Source organism: Ostrea edulis, chromosome 5 (assembly GCF_947568905.1).
Source record: "Ostrea edulis chromosome 5, xbOstEdul1.1, whole genome shotgun sequence".
Classification (NCBI taxonomy): domain Eukaryota; kingdom Metazoa; phylum Mollusca; class Bivalvia; order Ostreida; family Ostreidae; genus Ostrea; species Ostrea edulis.
Genome location: NC_079168.1, coordinates 26,422,527 through 26,441,221, shown reverse-complemented (window position 1 = coordinate 26,441,221; position 18,695 = coordinate 26,422,527). Strand labels below are relative to the sequence as shown.

Below are 18,695 nucleotides of genomic sequence, written 5' to 3'. Positions count from 1 at the left end.
TTCCATAATTGTTTATCTCCGGAGTTTGAGGAGTTCCTATAGTCTGTTTTTCAAATTATTGATATGTAGTCACTCTCAATACCTGTTATATCACTAATAAAGAAAAATAAACTTAGGAACACAGTCATGTAGTTGAGAAATTCACTCAACCATAAAAAAATAACTATAATGAAAATAATTTGTGATTAAAACACTCTTTTTGATTCAAAATTATATTAAAAGTAAAGTAAAACGAAATATAGAGTATCTCAACAACTCCATACAATAAAGACTTACTCTGGCTCCAAAAAATATAATCTTTTTCCAACATTGACATTATATCTTTGTAGATAAAATACATAAAATAAGATGGCCCTTGCTTAAAAACTGGAGTTTCTAGATAAATCAAGTACTCTCTTTGTAATACCTCCTCAAAAATGACAGAAGTTCAACATCCTGTAATTTCCTCAAAAATTGATGGAGAAAATCAAAATCTTTGCCATATGTATGCACACCTTCTCCACTCATACAAACATGTACTGTACAGTAAGAAGGTCCTCACTTAAAAACTTTGGAAGGGTTTGACGAAAATATGTACCCTCCATATAACATTAAATTTCAAATAAAGTGGCAAAACTCCTGCAAGGGAAGTCAAAACGGATAAAAATTGCAACATGATCTAGAGTGACTCACAAAGAAGCTATACAGCGAGTTCCAGTTTAATACATTTGTATGTGACAGAGAAATGAATCTAGAAACAGAAAACCCCACACAGATGGACAGACATACAGACATTGCTGTACTACCCTAATACGTCCTGCCTAAAGACGAGCGTATAAAAACTGAAAAATATAATTAAACTACAGACAAATTTATGTACACAGTTTAGCATGGCTATTCCGCAAAGTTGAACAAACATGTACCTCTATGTGAGAGTTGGAGACATTTCCCCTCTCAATTTCAGAACACATCTATGAGCATATTCAGGCACACGCACATGTATATGTTTTAATCTTTAAGATTTTCATTCAGTATGTTGTTAAAATCATGACAATAAAAGTTTTAAAAAATACTACATAAATATAAAATTAGGGGGGAAACACAGCATGAAAAAAAACCCTGAAATTCAAATGTTCAAAACCTTACTGATATTCATATCTAGTGGAAGTTAAAATATTTTCACGAAGTGTTCACTTGAAGTAAATAAAATGTGGCTTGTGCAAGAAATGAGGGGACAAGAAATTAAAACCGATATGCTGTGCAATTCACATTCTCCTGGTGTCTTCATCTTGCATAGTAAATGACTAGTACTGTGTTCAGTATGTATGATAAATAGCTTGTGTATTGCACATCACATTTTGTTTATTAAATCACTACTCCTGACAAATTTTAATCTTCCTGAGCCGCAGCTTTGTGGTCCATAGCTCCATAGTCTTCTTAATATCTCATGATCTGGTGGTCATCTTACTTTGACAGATGGTTCAGTCATCTTCTTACAATTCTCCTGCTGTGGAATGCTTCAAATGTGTACTTTTGTGACTACATTTCCTGTTTGATCTGATGTATGTCATGTAAAGGTTCAGAAATCATTTCCTAATTTCCGTCTCCTCTGAACGAACTTTTTAAGATCCCAGTCCTTGTGGTTCAACATGTTGGATCCATTATAAACACAGAGATAAGTCATATTACTGGCATATTCCATATCAGGCAGGAGCTGAAACGAGATTCAAAGTGCATTTAAAAACCATATCAAAGTATTATTGAATACTGTATAAGTTGAATTTTTAGCGAGACACAAATTCATTTGATTTTCCCATTAAACTGGGTATATATATTTAGCGAGAGCTAATTTTAGCAATATCATAACTCCAAGAAAGATAACTGTTACCCAAAAGAATGTGGAATAAAATTGTTAACGATATTAAATTTTAGCAATCTCAACACCCTCGCTAATACCGTCAAAATTAAATCCTCGCTAAAAATTCTGCTTATCAAGCCGTTAACAATTTTCTCGGATTCCTCAAACCAAAATTCATACCTTGGGACTGAGCAGAAAATACTGTGATCTGGATTTCTTGCACACCGTCTTCACGACCAACTCAAAGACCTTTCTTTCATTCACTGGATCCATGCCCTAGAAAATTATCAATACCAATAAAAGTACACTGAGTTATATTAGCTAAGGAGTCATTTACAATGTGCATTTAGTTTGGACATTTTGTTCTCAATATACTGTTCAGACTATTTAATGCAACTTGTAGTAAATGTCACCAATTATCATGTATAGGCACAGTTTTTTTGGCGGTTGTAAAACTTGGTGAACAGATAAAGGTATGACAATACACGTACATAGACACGGTAGTTAATTTAAATGATATCTACAAATTATAGAAGGGTTTCAGTTTGATGATTGTTATTTTAGCAATTTGGAAATTATCATTAAAATAAGCCAAAGTTTTTCACCCCTATAAAACAATCTGCTATATGGTACGAATTTTGAATCTTAAATCTTTAAACAATTAGGCCAGTGTCTGTGCATAATGATTTCATATTTAAGAAAACTGATTGATTCAATACGCAAAAAAATTTCCGAGTTACCCAATAGTTCTTTCCCTTGGTGGAACTCTTACACACAGTGAGACGCAAAACATACTATCGTCCACACGCGGTGGGTACAAATGCTTATCTCTGCCTTCATATATTGCCTAAAGGCCGATTTTTAGACATCATGCAACCACCCATATTGCAGGGATACACAATATTAGTAGGTTTATTAGTATTTAATAAAATAGCTCAAACAAAAATCAATATTTTCTTTGATTAAAATAGCACTCGTGCAGAAGAGGAAATATAAAATGATTTCATATTTAATTTAATGACCTAATTCAATAAAATATTATTCTTGATATGGTCAGTTTACTGTATACCAACGGCTGAAATAAACAAAATTTACACTTTCATAACCGTATTTACATAGCTAGTCTATAGTATATGTATACATCTTGTACCCACCCAAGCGTTCAACAGAACACTGAACGCACCTCTATCATAGAAGAGCTGATATCTCGAAAGTCGCGTATTGGATGTACAAGAGGCCCATGAGCCTAATTAAAGGGACTGGTTCACGTTTTTCAAAAGAAATGTTTTTCATTTTTCACGTTAAAAATTAAATATAATAGCTCATTTAATGCCGACAACCAAAATTTGGACCAACTGAGTGCAAGGACAAGAGCAATATTTTAGCTTTGATTCTGTGTTATGTAAACAAAGACTCCAGTCTTTTTATGTAAACAAACAAACCAGTGAAACGTTAATTTTGTAATTTAAAGCATCTTCATTTTGTACAATCACACCTTTTAACTTTTAAATGACACATTTTACACAAAGTATACTTGAAATGTGATATATATAATAAACTTGGACCAGTATCCATTTATTTTGAAAACCCTGTAAACAACACCTCCATTTTTGTTTTCAAAACAAAAAATAAACTCTCTATAATGAGCTTCTGTCATGACGAATAATCTTAATTTTTTTTGTAAAGCCTTCTAAACATATTAGACTGTAGATTTTGATCATTCAAAGTGAAAAACAAAATTTGACGGAAAATCGTGAATCAGTCCCTTTAACGGTCAGTAATATGTTTACAACTCTTCACGAAAATGTCTAAGACTTGATGACCAGTAGCCCCCCCCCCCCCCCCCCCTTCATATACATGTTTATCACATGTATCAAGGTAAGTATTGCATAACAAGAGGCCCATGGGCCACATCGCTCACCTGAGTCACCTTGGTCTATATCTGAAGACTTTCCATATATATTTGCATGTAAAACCTGAGTCCCTATTATGGCCCCAACTACCCCTGGAGGCCACGATTTTTGCAAACTTGAATCTACACTACGTCAGAAAGCTTTCATGTAAATGTCAACTTCTTTGGCCCAATGGTTCTTGATTAGAAGATTTTCCCTATATTTGTATGTAAAACTTTAACACCCCCCACTTGTGGCCCCATCCTACCCCTCGGGGGCCATGATTTGAACAAACTTGAATCTGCACTAGGTCAGAAAGTTTTCTTGTAAATATCAGCTTTTCTGACTCTGCATGTGGTTATTGAGAAGAAGATTTTAACTATATATTTGTATGTAAAACTTTGATCCCCCTTGTGGCCCCATCCTACCCCCGGGGGCCATAATTTGAACAAACTTGAATCTGCACTATGTCAGAAAGTTTTCATGTAAAAATCAGCCTTTCTGGCTCAGTGGTTCTTGTGAAGAAGATTTTTAAAGATTTTTCCTATATATTTGTATGTAAAACTTTGATCCCCCCTTGTGGCCCCATCCTACCCCTGGGGGCCATGATTTGAACAAACTTGAATCTGCATTATGTCAGAAAGTTTTCATGTAAAAATCAGCTTTTCTGGCTCAGTGGTTCTTGAGAAGAAGATTTTTCCTATATATTTGCATGTAAAACTTTGATCCCCTATTGTGGCCCCATCCAACCCCCGGGGCCCATGATTTGAACAAACTTGAATCTGCATTATGTCAGGAAGCTTTCATGTAAATCTCAGCTTTTCTGGCTCAGTGGTTCTTGAGAAGAAGATTTTTCCTATATATTTGCATGTAAAACTTTGATCCCCTATTGTGGCCCCATCCAACCCCCGGGGCCCATGATTTGAACAAACTTGAATCTGCATTATGTCAGGAAGCTTTCATGTAAATCTCAGCTTTTCTGGCTCAGTGGTTCTTGAGAAGAAGATTTTTAAAGATTTTTCCTATATTAGTATGTAAAACTTTGATCTCCTTTTGTGGCCTCATCCAACCCAAGGGGGCCATGATTTGAACAAACTTGAATCTGCACTATGCCAGGAAACTTTCATGTAAATCTAAGCTTTTCTGGCCCATTGGTTCTTGAGAAGAAGAGTTTTAAATGACTCCACCCTATTTTTGCATTTTTACAATTATCTCCCCTTTGAAAGGGATATGGCCCTTAATTCATTTGAACAATCTAGAAAGTCCTTCACCCAAGGATGCTTTGTAACAAGTTTGGTTGAAATTGGTCGAGCGGTTCTTGAGAAGACATCGAAAATGTGAAAAGTTTACAACGCCGACGACAGTCAACGGACTGCTGCTGCTGCTGAAGATTTTTAATACTATGATTTTTCCACATTTTACATATTGTTGTACTATATGGAGCAATCCAAGAAATGCTGAAAATGTGAATAAGCTTTTTATATTGCAAAAACGAGCTGCAAGGGTAATTCTTAACATCAGAAATTTTGAAACACCATCTAATGTCATGTTTACAGAACTTAACTGGTTGCCTCTATCAGATTACTTTGTCTATAGAAAAGTCATTTTAGTGTATAAAGTTTTACATGGTTTAATGCCAGATTATTTAAATGTTTTTAAATATGTATCAGAAGTCAGTCAGAGGCAAACTAGAAATTCTTATTCAAATATCTTGTATATACCCAGGGCAAAAACAGAATATTATAGAAGATCTTTCAGCATTTCAGGGAGCACAGTGTGGAATGCCTTGAGTCAAAACATAAGAAACTCAACGAGTGTTGCGTGTTTTAAGAGAAATTATCTTAGAGATTATCACCATACTTTTTAAGCTTCATTTTGTATTCTATTTATCTTACATTCATAATTATTTCTTAAGTTTATATGTATTCTACTTCTTTTAATCTGTGTTTATTTTACTAATATCTGTCTGTATGTATGTTATATGCAGGACCATATTGAAAACTAGCGTTATCGCTAAATATGTAATCCTGGTTAAATAAAGGTCTTATTATTATTATTATTATAACGGACAAATTTTGATCAGAAAAGCTCACTTGAGCCTTTGGCTCAGGTGAGCTAAAAAGGAGCTAGGACAGTAAGAATTTTTTTTACCACAATACCCTGGCTACATATCCTTATACAAGTCTATTTTCACAGCAAATGTAATTGTGGTAGTAGTAGATCAAGTTTAAGCATTTTGTTATCAAGATTTGCATCAGGAATTTTACACGTTCGTAACACCTTTCATCTCAAAGGTTCAAAATCATTAATGATTGTGATCATTATATTGCTACATGTATTTTATTAAAATAAATGGAATTGCTAGTGAATAGCATTGGTGTTTATTTATGATTCAATTTGATTTTATTTGTGTACATAAATGAATTTCTTCATCCTTGGAGTTGGTTTGGACTTTGAAAATATCATGGATGAAACAGATGCAGGTTGAAAAACCTCTTCGGTCATATTTTAAAAAGCATTTAAAATAAGAGGAAAAATGTTTTATATTACGATATCACGGAGGTGACAGGAGCCTATTGTTTATTATTGACCAAAGGACTGTGGCTCAGAGGTACACTGTGTACAATACAGGCAAATGGCAGAGGATTCAGAATTATTACAATATGTAAACATATATTATCAGACAAATATAAAGTTTAGAAACTAATAAATCTATAAGCAACGAAAAAAGAAACCTCATTAATGACAGTTAACAGATAGTGCTTCTCTTTGTTTTGTAGCTTTCACTAAATACTGACAAAGCTTATGAATAGTTTTAAAGTTATATACAAACAAGATGCCCAATGGCCACACTGCTCACCTGAGTTACCATGGCCCATATTACAAGATTTTCTTTATATATTCGCATGTAAAACTTTGATCCCTATTGTGGCTCTAATTTAATTCCAGGGGCCATGATTTTTACAAAATTGAATCTGCACTATGTCAGGAAGCTTTCATGTAAATGTAAAATTCTTTGGCCCAATGGTTCTTGAAAAGAAGAATTTTAAAGATTTTCCCAATATATTTGTATGTAAAACTTTGATCCCCTATTGTGACCCTATCCTATCCCCATAGAAACCATAATTTTAACAAACTTGAATCTGCATTATGCCAGGAATCTTTCATGTACTTTCCTGGCCCAGTGGTTCTTGAGAAGAAAATGTTCAAAGACTATACATATATATTCGCATGTAAAATTTTGATCCTCTATAGTGGCCACAACCTACACCCCCCAGTGGTCATGGTTTTAACAAACTTGAATCTGCACTATGTAAGAAAGCTTTCATGTAAATTTCAGCTCTTCTGGCCCAGTGGTTCTTGAGAAGATTTTTAAATGACCCCACCCTATTTTTGCATTTTGTGATTATCTTCCCTTTATAGGGAGCATGGCCCTTCATTTGAACAAACTTGAATCCCCTTTACCCAAGGATGCTTTTTGCCAAGTTTGGTTGAAAGTGGCCCAGTGGTTCTGGAGAAGTCGAAAATGTAAATTAAAGTTTACAAACAGACAACAGACAATCAGAAAAGCTCACTTGAGCTTTCAGCTCAGGTGAGGTAAAAAGTGATACCACCTTGACCTTGAAAAACAGTAGTCATCCTCTGTTTGACATAAGGTGTATGTGTACCAAGTTTGATGGTCCTAAGCCCCTATAGTTCAGTCTCTATTCTGCCTATAAGATACTGTAGATAGATACTACGACCTTGACAAACAATCGGCATCGCCTTCCCCTCAGGTGATCAAACGTACCAAGTTGTAAGATCCTGGAGCTTACGGTTCATTTTGCATACAAGGTCCAGAAAGATGGAGCCATACCATTACACATTCCGTCTTTGACAAGCGTATACAAATACAGACACAAACGCGTATTCATTTTGTCCCCTATGGTCACAAGTTCTCTATAGGTTTCACTCAACGTTATTTTGCAATTTCATAAACACATATTGATATCTAATCAAATATCTGACTAAAATAAAGGGTGTCAGTAATGTTTTTAATTCAGAATGCAGATACATACAATTGTGTAGGAACTTAGACCACTAAATATACTGATAAGTTACTGCCCTTCGACCATATAAAATCAATAATACAATAATCTTAAAAGTGTACCTACAATTCATAATCATTTACGGTTCACTTCTTTTATTGACACTTTGTTCAGTTGACTGAATTAAATTGAACTACATTTCAAACCGAGATTCAATAGCACAGTATTGATCACCATAATTAAAGTTTTTAATTCACCATTCAATTGTTTTTTATTACTGTTGATATAATCTTTATGGATTACATTTTAGTTAGTTTGTATTATTCAATATTGGATATTTACTCCATATATCTAGATTATATGTTACTTCAACTTGTTTATACAGTGGAACCCCGTTATTACGTTTTCCATTTTGTCACGATAAAATAACGTAATACCGGGGGCAACGTAATAAACGTTCCCAGTTAAATCCGTTAAAAAAAAAAAAAATCATTTGGAAATTGTATATCGTCCGTTGGTACTCCGTGACGGGGTGTGTGAATATATCTTTACTGTTTCTTTGTTTAAAAGACTATGATACTTTGTTTTATTTACATCTTATCTTTAATGTCCGTAATTCTTCTTGTTCTTATCCCTTTTCTTTATTTCGGTGTAGGATACATAAGGATGTTTTGATAAACGTTGCTTTTTCTGCATTCGTTTGGACCGCCATTTTGTTCAACTTTAAAACAATGCGTTCATGTAAATTTCTCTCAATAACTCGTTCCGGTTCGTATTCAACATTCGTATTTAAAAAATAACAAAACATCGTTTTTATTAAGTTCTCTAATTACACAATACACAACACAATAAAAAAATCCCACCCAAAAAACAACAAAACTATAGACACAAAACGCACACGATACCCAACACTTACACACTTCTCACCAATGATAAACATGCAGTGCACGGAGAACAATTTAAGCGCAATCCACATAAAAAAATTATATAATGATGCACGAACATTTCATTTATAACGCTAAATGATGGCACTAAAATCACGTGCGCATCAAGGGATTTTAAAATATTCACTGAGGTAAATGCCGTGCACGAATCGGCCGATAGATTGGTGTATGTATGGACGAGATTTACGAACACCCAAGCTGCATGTCCAAACAACGAACAATTTTTTTAATTGAACACCTTTAATCACCTATGTCCAAGCAATTACCCAAGCGGTTGTAACATTGCTACGATAAATCTTGTCTTTCTTGTTTGGTACCAAAGCTGTCCGTAAATAGAGTTTTAATAGCGAAGGTAATCACACTATCCTGAACACGCAGGTGGTTGAGAAATTATTTCTTTGATTATCAAAATATGAAAAATGAAGTAAATTTCATTGAGTACAATTTCTAAATAAACATTATTTAATTGTTTATCACTGGCTTCTATACGGGGTATTTACCTGTATTGATGTCGCTAGATCTATCGAAGCGTGATCAGTCAAGCGTCTCTAATCCCCAATCAGATCAGAAAATTTATGTGGTGACTGCCTCAGGCAGTCAAGGTGTGAATGGCTTATTATTTTGAGAATCATTATTGAATAATTAGGGGTTTATTACGTTTTTGTCGGAATTTTTACAACGTAATATCGAGTCCCGGCATTTTAGGACAACATAATAACGAGGTCTATTTTATATAGGTTTGTTAAGAAATGGTTTTGTGCTTTGAAATTCCAACATAATATGCGGACTAACGTAATAATGGGGGAACGTAATAACGGGGTTCCACTGTACAATGCATACTAAGGCTTTTAATGCTATGATGTTGAAAGGTCACATTAATACAATGAAATGATAATTTGGTAGATGTGGTTGATAAAAAGCATTTCTATATTTAGTATCCTATCAGAGTTTAACTAGTGAATCGTATCTTCCAAATTGTGTTATCGAGTATATAACCTCAAGCACTTTTAGTATTTCAGCTGGGCTCGATCTTTACCACACCTTGGAACAAGGTAACTTAATTGGAGTAGCCTAGCTTGCACGGTTGATCCTAAATAAGCTACCATTAAATTGACTCATTTTCAGTATTTCAATTGATTAGAATTTTTCCTACCATGATAATAACTATTATTTTCTCTTTTTTTGTCATTAGAACCTTAGAATTTATTATCTAAAAAAAATAAAATCAACTTTATATTGCTTTCATTTCAAGCCTGTACCAAGCGGATTCACTCACTTTGGTTTTTCATGGAATATTTTCACAATGCAAAGTTGAAGCATTAAATTACAGGTAGACAAGTTCAACTCTACTACAATGAACAGAATTGATCAATGAAACATGAAAGGTTTGTCAATGACAGGAAATATATAAAATTTACAAACTTAGTGAAACCTCAGCAAATGTTTACAATCTGTTTACAATTAGATAATTATAAACAGCTGATTGCATCATAAGATTAGGAAAGTCTGAAACAGGTACATGTAAGTAGCCTAAAATGAAAGTAGATAAAGTGGGACTTTCCACTCCTGAAAATACCCACATTCATACCTAACAATGGAGTCCCCTAGTTTCACACCCCAAATGTAAGTAACAATTAAATTACATAAAATCAATTAGAAAATTTAATGAAAATTCACTCTAAAGTCAAAATTATAATTCTATCTGATCATAAAAGTTTCTACATTATAGCTACATGCAAGTCTTTATTTATTTTGTCAGTGAAACAGGTATACAACATATGTCAGAGTCCGTGTTTGTGGGACTCTGTCGTACAGTGGGGACCTCACAACAGGTGACAATGCGGAGAGATATGTTAGACATTAAGCATATGGTGAGGAATAAAGTAACAACAAATAACCGGAACACAGTGATGTGGAGTGGAAGTTACAGAGAGGGGTTCAGAATGAAGGGATCTGATGTGGATGGCATGTTTTGGTTTAATGAACGAGTGATTTGGGACTCATCTCAGACCCAGTTTTACAATGTACACAGACAACCCCTGATTCTCTCTGTTTCTTCTGAAAGTCCACCCGGATTTACTTTACTTCAATTACTGACACCAAGAGCAAGGAGAAGAGTTATCTCAGCATTAGTCACAATGAATGGTAGACATTATATATCTAGTTCTAAGTACAGAGAGATCACATGTTCTGTTATAATGCCTAACTCTACAGTCCATGGTCCATGTGGTAGTGGAGCTATAGGAGGATTACTAGAATATGACACTGCTTTCTGTTTTGCTTGTGACTTTTGGCCTCCATCTGCCTCCTCATGGATAGACAGATGTCACACATGGCCCCAGCCACAGGTTGTTAGGGACATAGTCAGAAGTGGATGTCACTTTGTAGCAATAGGACACAAATTAGGAAATCATGAAAGCAATGAATGGAGAATTTCATTTTCTTTGGCAGAACAAAAACTTGTGTACTCAATGAACCACTGTCAATTCTTAACCTATGGTTTGCTGAAATTGTTCTTAAAAGAAGTCATTAACATTGGATTAGGTGATAATGAGAAATTACTGTGTTCCTATCACATGAAGACAGCAGTTTTCTGGATGATTCAACAAAACAAAATACCCAACTGGTGTCCACAGAATCTCCTAAAATGTTTCTGGTACTGCTTTAAACTCATCCTTAAATGGGTGTATGAGGGAGTCTGTCCCAACTTTTTCATTCCGGAAAACAACATGTTTCTCAGTAATATCCACGGTGAAGCACAAAACAGATTATTTGTTAGACTGTTTGGTTTTTATGAAAAGGGTTTAGCATCCCTGCTACACAGTCCCTCCCTCAGGTTCTATCTTGTAAATGTCCTTTGTAACCCCAGACTCAGAATTTGTACAGACGAACACACTCTGATATCTGAGATTGAGTTTGATAGGGAAATGTTCAGTGAGATATATAGAAATTCAGCATTCCCATCAGACCTCTACTTCAATATGAAGAACTTAAACACAGTAGAACAGTTGACAGTCTCACCCCTGACACAGTATCAAGTTGCCATGTTACAGGTACTTACAGCCTCCTTCCTTCACAAAGTTGTTTTTAAATTACAAAACATGTACTGCAGCACCACTGAAAACAAGCTGATGTATATTGCTGACAGAATGTCCTCTCACATGTTGAAACTCACAGCCAAGTTTGGGTGTATTTCTGACAGGTTGTACATTGCAATGTATTATTACAAGACACTCAGATACACAGAAGCTTTGTCTGTGATAGAGATGACAAAGGTCAACTTAGCTCAGCCATATGTGATGTATAACAGGACAGTAGACACAGAGAGGTATACCGAGGCTGTAGGGGGACAGTCCTGGTCTACAAAGTTAAGACATGCTGTAGCATGGAATATCGAATTAAACAACAGTATCATTTATATCAATGAATTAATGACAGAGCAGGATGTTTCCTTACAGAACCATTGCTCTGTATTGTCCATCCCACCCCTAGTTGTGTTACACATGATGGAGTTCTTGTGTTACAGACATATTAACACAATGAGAGCACAAACAGCTCTTAATGATCTACAGGTCCTAGTTCACCATGATCAGGGGGTGTATGTAGGTGTGAACTTTAGAGACATATCATGGCAGATCCTGGGTATCTGTCAACAGATCTCGGGGAACCTCCAGGCTGCTCTATACTCCTACCAACAATCACTCAGACAAATTCCATTCCATGAAATACAAAGTGCTACACTAATGAGAATATGTGAACTCAGACACATTTAAATAGTCCATGGCTTTAACTAATGAGAATACGTGACCTCCAATATGGACATCATAGTTCATAAGCCTTTAATTCAACTACTGAGTGACTGTCTGAATTATCAGTAAAGCAAATGTGTTAATTAAGGAAATTTCAGATGTTATTAGTTACTTGATGTAGATTAAATATGAAAAGATTTATGAAAAGTTATTTTATTTATGCCCAATCAATTCATCAGTAAACATGAAAACTAAATGTACTGGATTCTTTAATCAGAGTACATTAGTAACACCTGAGTGTTATAACCTCTTTGTAAACAATATGGCCACATTTTTGGTGAAATGAAGACTCCAAAACGGAGAAATTTTTATATAGATATAAGATCTGAATTCATCAAACTGTGTCAATCAATTTTTCTTCTTCATTTATTTGCCTAAAAAACTTTGAAGCTAACCAAAAAGTTCCCATTTGACATATAGTGCCTTATCATGCTTATCTTCCTATAATGTGTAGGAGCACATGTACTCAAAAATCAAACTTACAAAATTTCATTAACAAACATGAAGCTCATAGGCCTTCGCGACGCAACAAGCTCGCTACAATGATTACACACATGAGTCACGTGATTTGCTCTTCATCAGCTGAAAAAAGATGAGTATTACCCATAATGCTTCTGGAAAAATGTCGCCGTAACTTCATTGAGAACCCCACAATTAAAATAATTAGATTGTTTAGAAAGTACCATAAACATTTTTAAATGCCAGACAAGCATACATGCCAACTTTTGAAAATCCCCATGGGGGATTTTGCGCGCGACGACCTTTTTTCAACGCTCAAAATTCACGACATTTTACCATGAAAATAAATATTTGTCTTTTCAAATAAAATATCAATCTAATCATTATACATGTATCATACATCAAGTGTGTTTCACCATCAACTTTAACAAAACTATATAAAAAAAACTTTGAAAGATATAGATAAGTATTTTATTAAAATCATCTATTCAGCAAAAAATCCTCTCCAACAAGTCACATACATATCAAATAATACTTAAAGTTGCATCCTTTTACACCATATACACATTGGCTGGTCTATATATCAACATTTAAATTAAAGCACATGCATTTAGGTACGACTACAAAGGCGATCTTGCTTGTCTGTAAACATGGGCTTGCAGAGTCTGGTGGAACAATCTGCATTGCAACCAGAAAAGGAGTGATCTGCCCTGCTATGAAGTTTGCGAACAAAACCTTTGCACCCATGACATCTGAAATAATTACCAGGAAAACACACATCAAAATATACGTTTTTAATTGTAAAATACTAATATAAAAATAAAAATTCAGTACAGACTTGTGCAAATTACGCATCACAAAGTCTATTGAATACTACACTATATAGACTATGTAAAACATCGCTATAGACAGATAGATTCGGGTAGCCTATATTATCATAGTTGGAAAAACATATATTTTACGTACCTTTAATATTGCATATTTTGGATGCTGTCAGCGAGAGGCAAAAATCGGGAATGTCCGATTGTTTCGTGGTGACACTATTATCATTGCCATTCACGTTTGTGTAAAGGACATGTCAATTTGAAATCCGTCTTCCCGATTAATTACTTTCAAAACATGCTTCGCACTGTCCAATAAGCACCCCGACACAGGCAGACCAGGTAAATTACATCACCCCGATACCATGCGACACAGGTAAACAGCAATGGCTGACTATTGTCCCGATTTCTGATTGGCCAGTTCAGAAATGACGCGGGATTTCAAATTCCGGTTGGAAATGGGGGGTTGTTGTCGTAAAATGGGAGATATTTTTAGAAAATCGGGATTTCGGGGTATTTTTGCAATCCCGATCGGGATATCGGGATTTGCCTTTTCAACTGCTTCAAATCGGGAAAATCCCGCACAAATCGGGAAAGTTGGCATGTATGGACAAGCTTTCTCATAGTTTCAAACGTTTTCTTTTTGCTTGATTTGAGAAGAAAAAACACTGCAGCTAATATGACGTCACAATGTAACTGTTTACTTACTGTATTCTTAAAACTTACCCCCCCCCCCCCCCCCCCCCAAACAATTGCTTAATCTGATGGCAGCTAGACTTTACATAATAAATGTAACATTAACACAATATATTAATCAACCAATTTCAGCATGTGATACATTCTGATCATATTGACCATGAACTACTTCAACCAAAGCACGAAACTGAAAATTTTAGAGCATAAGAATTTAAACGAGATGTATGCCCCCCCCCCCCCCCCCCCCCCCCCATTGAAAAGGGTTATACACATGCATCATTTAATTGATAGTAGTATCACCAATTCAAAATATTGAGCAGACAATATCTTCCTATGTCAGGAGTGGATTGACCATGTGACCTAAAAATCAATAGGGGTCATCTACACATGTACTCCTGAAGATGTACTAGTACCAAGTTCAGTCTAGTTCAAAAACTTTTCAAACTACTAGTCCGGTCGGGCTAGTTGAATGTAAAATTTATTAGCCCGATCAAAAAAAATAAATCACTAGTCCAAAATCAAAAGTTTATAAAAGCAAATTAAACTTACAAATACATAAAGAATTGTTTCCCTGTGATAAGAATGAAAACAAAAACAACATAAACAAATGAAAAACTTCAGTCATATTCCACTTCATATATAATATTAAATTTCTGTCAGATTCAAGCAACTCATTTTCACTCTCCTCCTCCTCATAGTACATTTTTTACAATACATACACAACATTGTATTGTTTTCAAGGTCCATGATTGAAAGAATCCACACTTTCTCTTTGACTCGTATCTTTGTTTGTCTGCTATTATTTCTTCTGTACTTCGTTTTTTCTCATTCGTCATATTATGCCAGCAGATGAGCGACATGAGTAGGTGGCATTCGATTCATACCCGGACCTTTTTCTTTCGTACCTTGGACATATCACACGAGGTGTTTACAGATTTTGAATAAAATCCTGTGTATATATATTTTTTAAAGAAAAATTTACACCAGTCTGATCTGTCACGAAATGTATTGCTGTGTGGGTGTGTGTGACGTCATAGTGACTATGACGCGCTATGACATTGTTGTAAAGTAAACGGTTTATAGATAAACAAGTAACGATGAAATGACAAGACATGTTGTTTTCACTAGCTTAGATAATACGAAACACAATCGGGCTAAAAAAAAATTTACTAGTCCGACAGAAATTTTACTAGAATTCAGGCATTGGTCTAGTGTTTTTTGCCCAGATTGCAAGTTTGTTGTCAATCAAGAAAAAATTCTTAAAATATAGGAGACAATATATTACTATGTCCAGTTTAACCCTTGTCCTTTGACCATGTGATCTAAAAATCAACAGGGGTCATCTTCTCCTGAAGATGTACCAAGGTACTAAGTTTGATGTCTGTCAAGCAAAGGGTTCTCAAAATATTGAGCGGACAGTATATTCCTATGTCCAGTTTGACCCTTGACCTTTGACCATGGGTCATCTTCTCCTGAAGATGTACCAGAGTACCAAGTTTGATGTCTATCAAGCAAAGGATCTCAAAATATTGAGCGGACAGTACAGTCCCTGAAACATTCTACTTTCCAACTTAAACGGTGAATGCATGGTGAGCGAACGGTGATCATTAAGTCTTCAGATATGGGCCAAGGTGACTCAGGTGAGCGATGTGGCCCATGGACCTCTTGTTGAATCGTTTGTCTCTAATATAAAGATGAAATATTTCTCGTACATTTCTGCCCCACATATGATATCCGTATAGTTCAGTACAATGAACAGTTTGTCTGCATCACAAATATACAAATATTGCACAATCTAAATATAAATAATATTCATGGTCATACTATTTATTTTGTACGTATGTACATTAATTCTGGAATTATTTCCTCAGACATGTACTTGCAGTAAAGAGAATTACGCAAAATCTACGTGGGAATAAACCTTTTATACTATTTAGAAGCGTTCAGGTGTCAACACGAGATACCTGTTCTACCCATGTTGGTTGTTTAATGCATTTATCTTGACTCCTTTCGGGGATGTTTTTAATAGCGTGTAATCCTAATGATCGCACCGTTCGCTCACCATGCATTCACTGTTTAAGTGGGAAAGTAGAACGTTTCAGAGACTGAACTGTCCGCTCAATATTTTGAGACCCTTAATTTGCTTGACAGACAAATCCATTCTGTACTTTATCACAACAGTAATTATTTACACTGTAAATTACTCTAAAAATCCATTCTGTAATTTATCACAACAGTAATTATTTACACTGTAAGTTACTCTACAGCGAGTATAAAGGGGGGGGGAGGGGGGATTATTGAAACTTGGTCGTAAATGTTCTATGTTCCCTGTCTCTTCTGACGATTTCAGAAAACCAAATCTTTTTTTTTTTAACCTGTGAACAAGACTCCCTTAAATCCACATTTTTCGCTAACATGTGTTTACAAGTGTACCTTAAAAAGTAGTCTCAGCTAAACACAAAAAAAATAGTTCCACTGCAATGAATTTACTATTTCTACAAATTACACAAAATTTCCTAATCAAGGCTACATCTACATTTGACCAAGTTCATCTGAATTGGAAATTTACCAGTGCATTTTTGATTTGAAGAGTGCGACCAATCTTTGTTTCTACAAATTGTTCATTGGATGTTTGCACAATTTACGAACAAGTTACCTTGACAATTACATGTACAATTATTATGAGTTAAAGTTCTTTACTTGAAAAAAAAAATAAAAAATAACAATGACCAGTAAGGTAACACTTGTTTTAGGTGCTATTTATAGATTTACCTGCTATTTATAGATTTATTTAATTGTAATGGTAAATTCATGCAAATAAGTTAGTATAAAAATCTGCTTAAAATTCACTGGCTTGGGTCTTCAGACCATTGAGTTTTTGTGAAGACAGTGACTGAAATTTCAATGGACAGTTTAATTATACAAGGTGATATTTTATTCCATAAAGATTAAAATATTGATATCTTTTAATGTCCTAGAGTAAAAGAGCACTTACACAACTACTGTCTGTATGCACTATTTCCAACACACTTGAACCTATGCAGTGCATTAGTGCCAAATGCAATTTTTCAACAGGTTCAGCAAGCAATGAAGGTGCAGAAATAGCTAATAAGTTTTGCTTGAAATATATGACAACAAGAGGTTCACAGGCCTTATCGGTCACCTGAATATTAGTTATAAGTAGCATTTGTCCCATTAAGAAGATATTATTTAAATGTTTTACACACACACACACACACACGTAAATACTATATAATACTAAGTTTTGGCCCCACCCTAGGGTCAGAACCTATACCTCAGGGATCTTGAAATTTACAACTTTTGTAGAGGACTTAAGTCTTACTCTACATCACTGTGCAATTTAGTTTTTAGGCCACTTGAGTAAACTCAAGTGACCTATTGCAATTGGTCTGCGTCCGTCATCCATGAACAATTAAACATTTTCAACTTTTTCTTGATAACTACCATTCAAATTTGGTATGAAGCATCTTTGAGACAGGGGAAACACATAAATTGTAAATTTCAGAACTCCTGCACCCCGGGGTCTTAGGGGCAGCTGGGCAAAAACTGCCCAAAATTGACCAATTTTCAAAAATCTTCTCTACAAAGACACATGTGTAAAAACATGCAATTAAGGCACAAAAAAGTGCAATTATGATAGGCATTGATGAAATCAAAACTAAGTTTATGATTTTATCAAAATCAAGATTTTGGTTCTATTGAAAAATCAATTTTTGTACATGAAGACAATAATGTAATTTTACTTCATTAAGAGTCTCTGGATAGGCTTTCTAACACAAATATTGATAGCAAAAGTTTATTAACTTATTATTTTCTGTTATTAAAATTGTAAATCACAATTTTGCAACAAAAAATTTCAACACCAAAATGAGTGCTAGCTAGTATTGCTTTAACAATGTGAAAGCAATTATCTAGTTTAAACAACAGACTGTTTGACATACCTGGTTGATTTCGTCGACACACCTGAAGGGACACCTGGCCAGTTCCTGGAGCGCCAGTAGATACAGGACGGTAGCCACACTCCTCTCCCCTCCACTCTGGTGGTGCATGTTCAGCTCCCTCAGCTGCTCAGAGTCACGGTACTTCACTTTAATCCTCACCCCATACTTCTCATAGTCCTCCTGTGGACGATACCAGTCATCAAATCACAAACCTGACACAGTCATCAAATCACAAACCTGATACTGT

General features: G+C 35.0%; 2 protein-coding genes across 2 annotated transcripts in view; one reads left to right on the top strand and one right to left on the bottom strand.

The window, feature by feature from the left end:
• Nucleotides 1–682: 682 nt before the first annotated feature.
• Nucleotides 683–18,695, bottom strand: part of LOC125649414 (structural maintenance of chromosomes protein 5-like) — an 87,782-nt gene continuing 69,769 nt past the window's right edge. The window contains exons 23-25 of the mRNA XM_048876958.2: nt 18,449–18,628; nt 2,018–2,113; nt 683–1,693 (exon numbers count right to left, since the gene is read on the bottom strand). Coding sequence (XP_048732915.2) covers nt 1,559–1,693; nt 2,018–2,113; nt 18,449–18,628 — 411 coding nt within the window. The 3' untranslated portion in view covers nt 683–1,558. The remainder of the gene's footprint in view (nt 1,694–2,017; nt 2,114–18,448; nt 18,629–18,695) is intronic.
• On the top strand, nt 4,808–12,651 carry LOC125649415 (uncharacterized). The gene is made up of 2 exons (XM_048876959.2): nt 4,808–10,324; nt 10,461–12,651. The coding sequence occupies exons 1-2, from the start codon at nt 10,296–10,298 to the stop codon at nt 12,472–12,474; spliced, it is 2,043 nt and encodes a 680-aa protein (XP_048732916.2). The 5' UTR covers nt 4,808–10,295; the 3' UTR covers nt 12,475–12,651.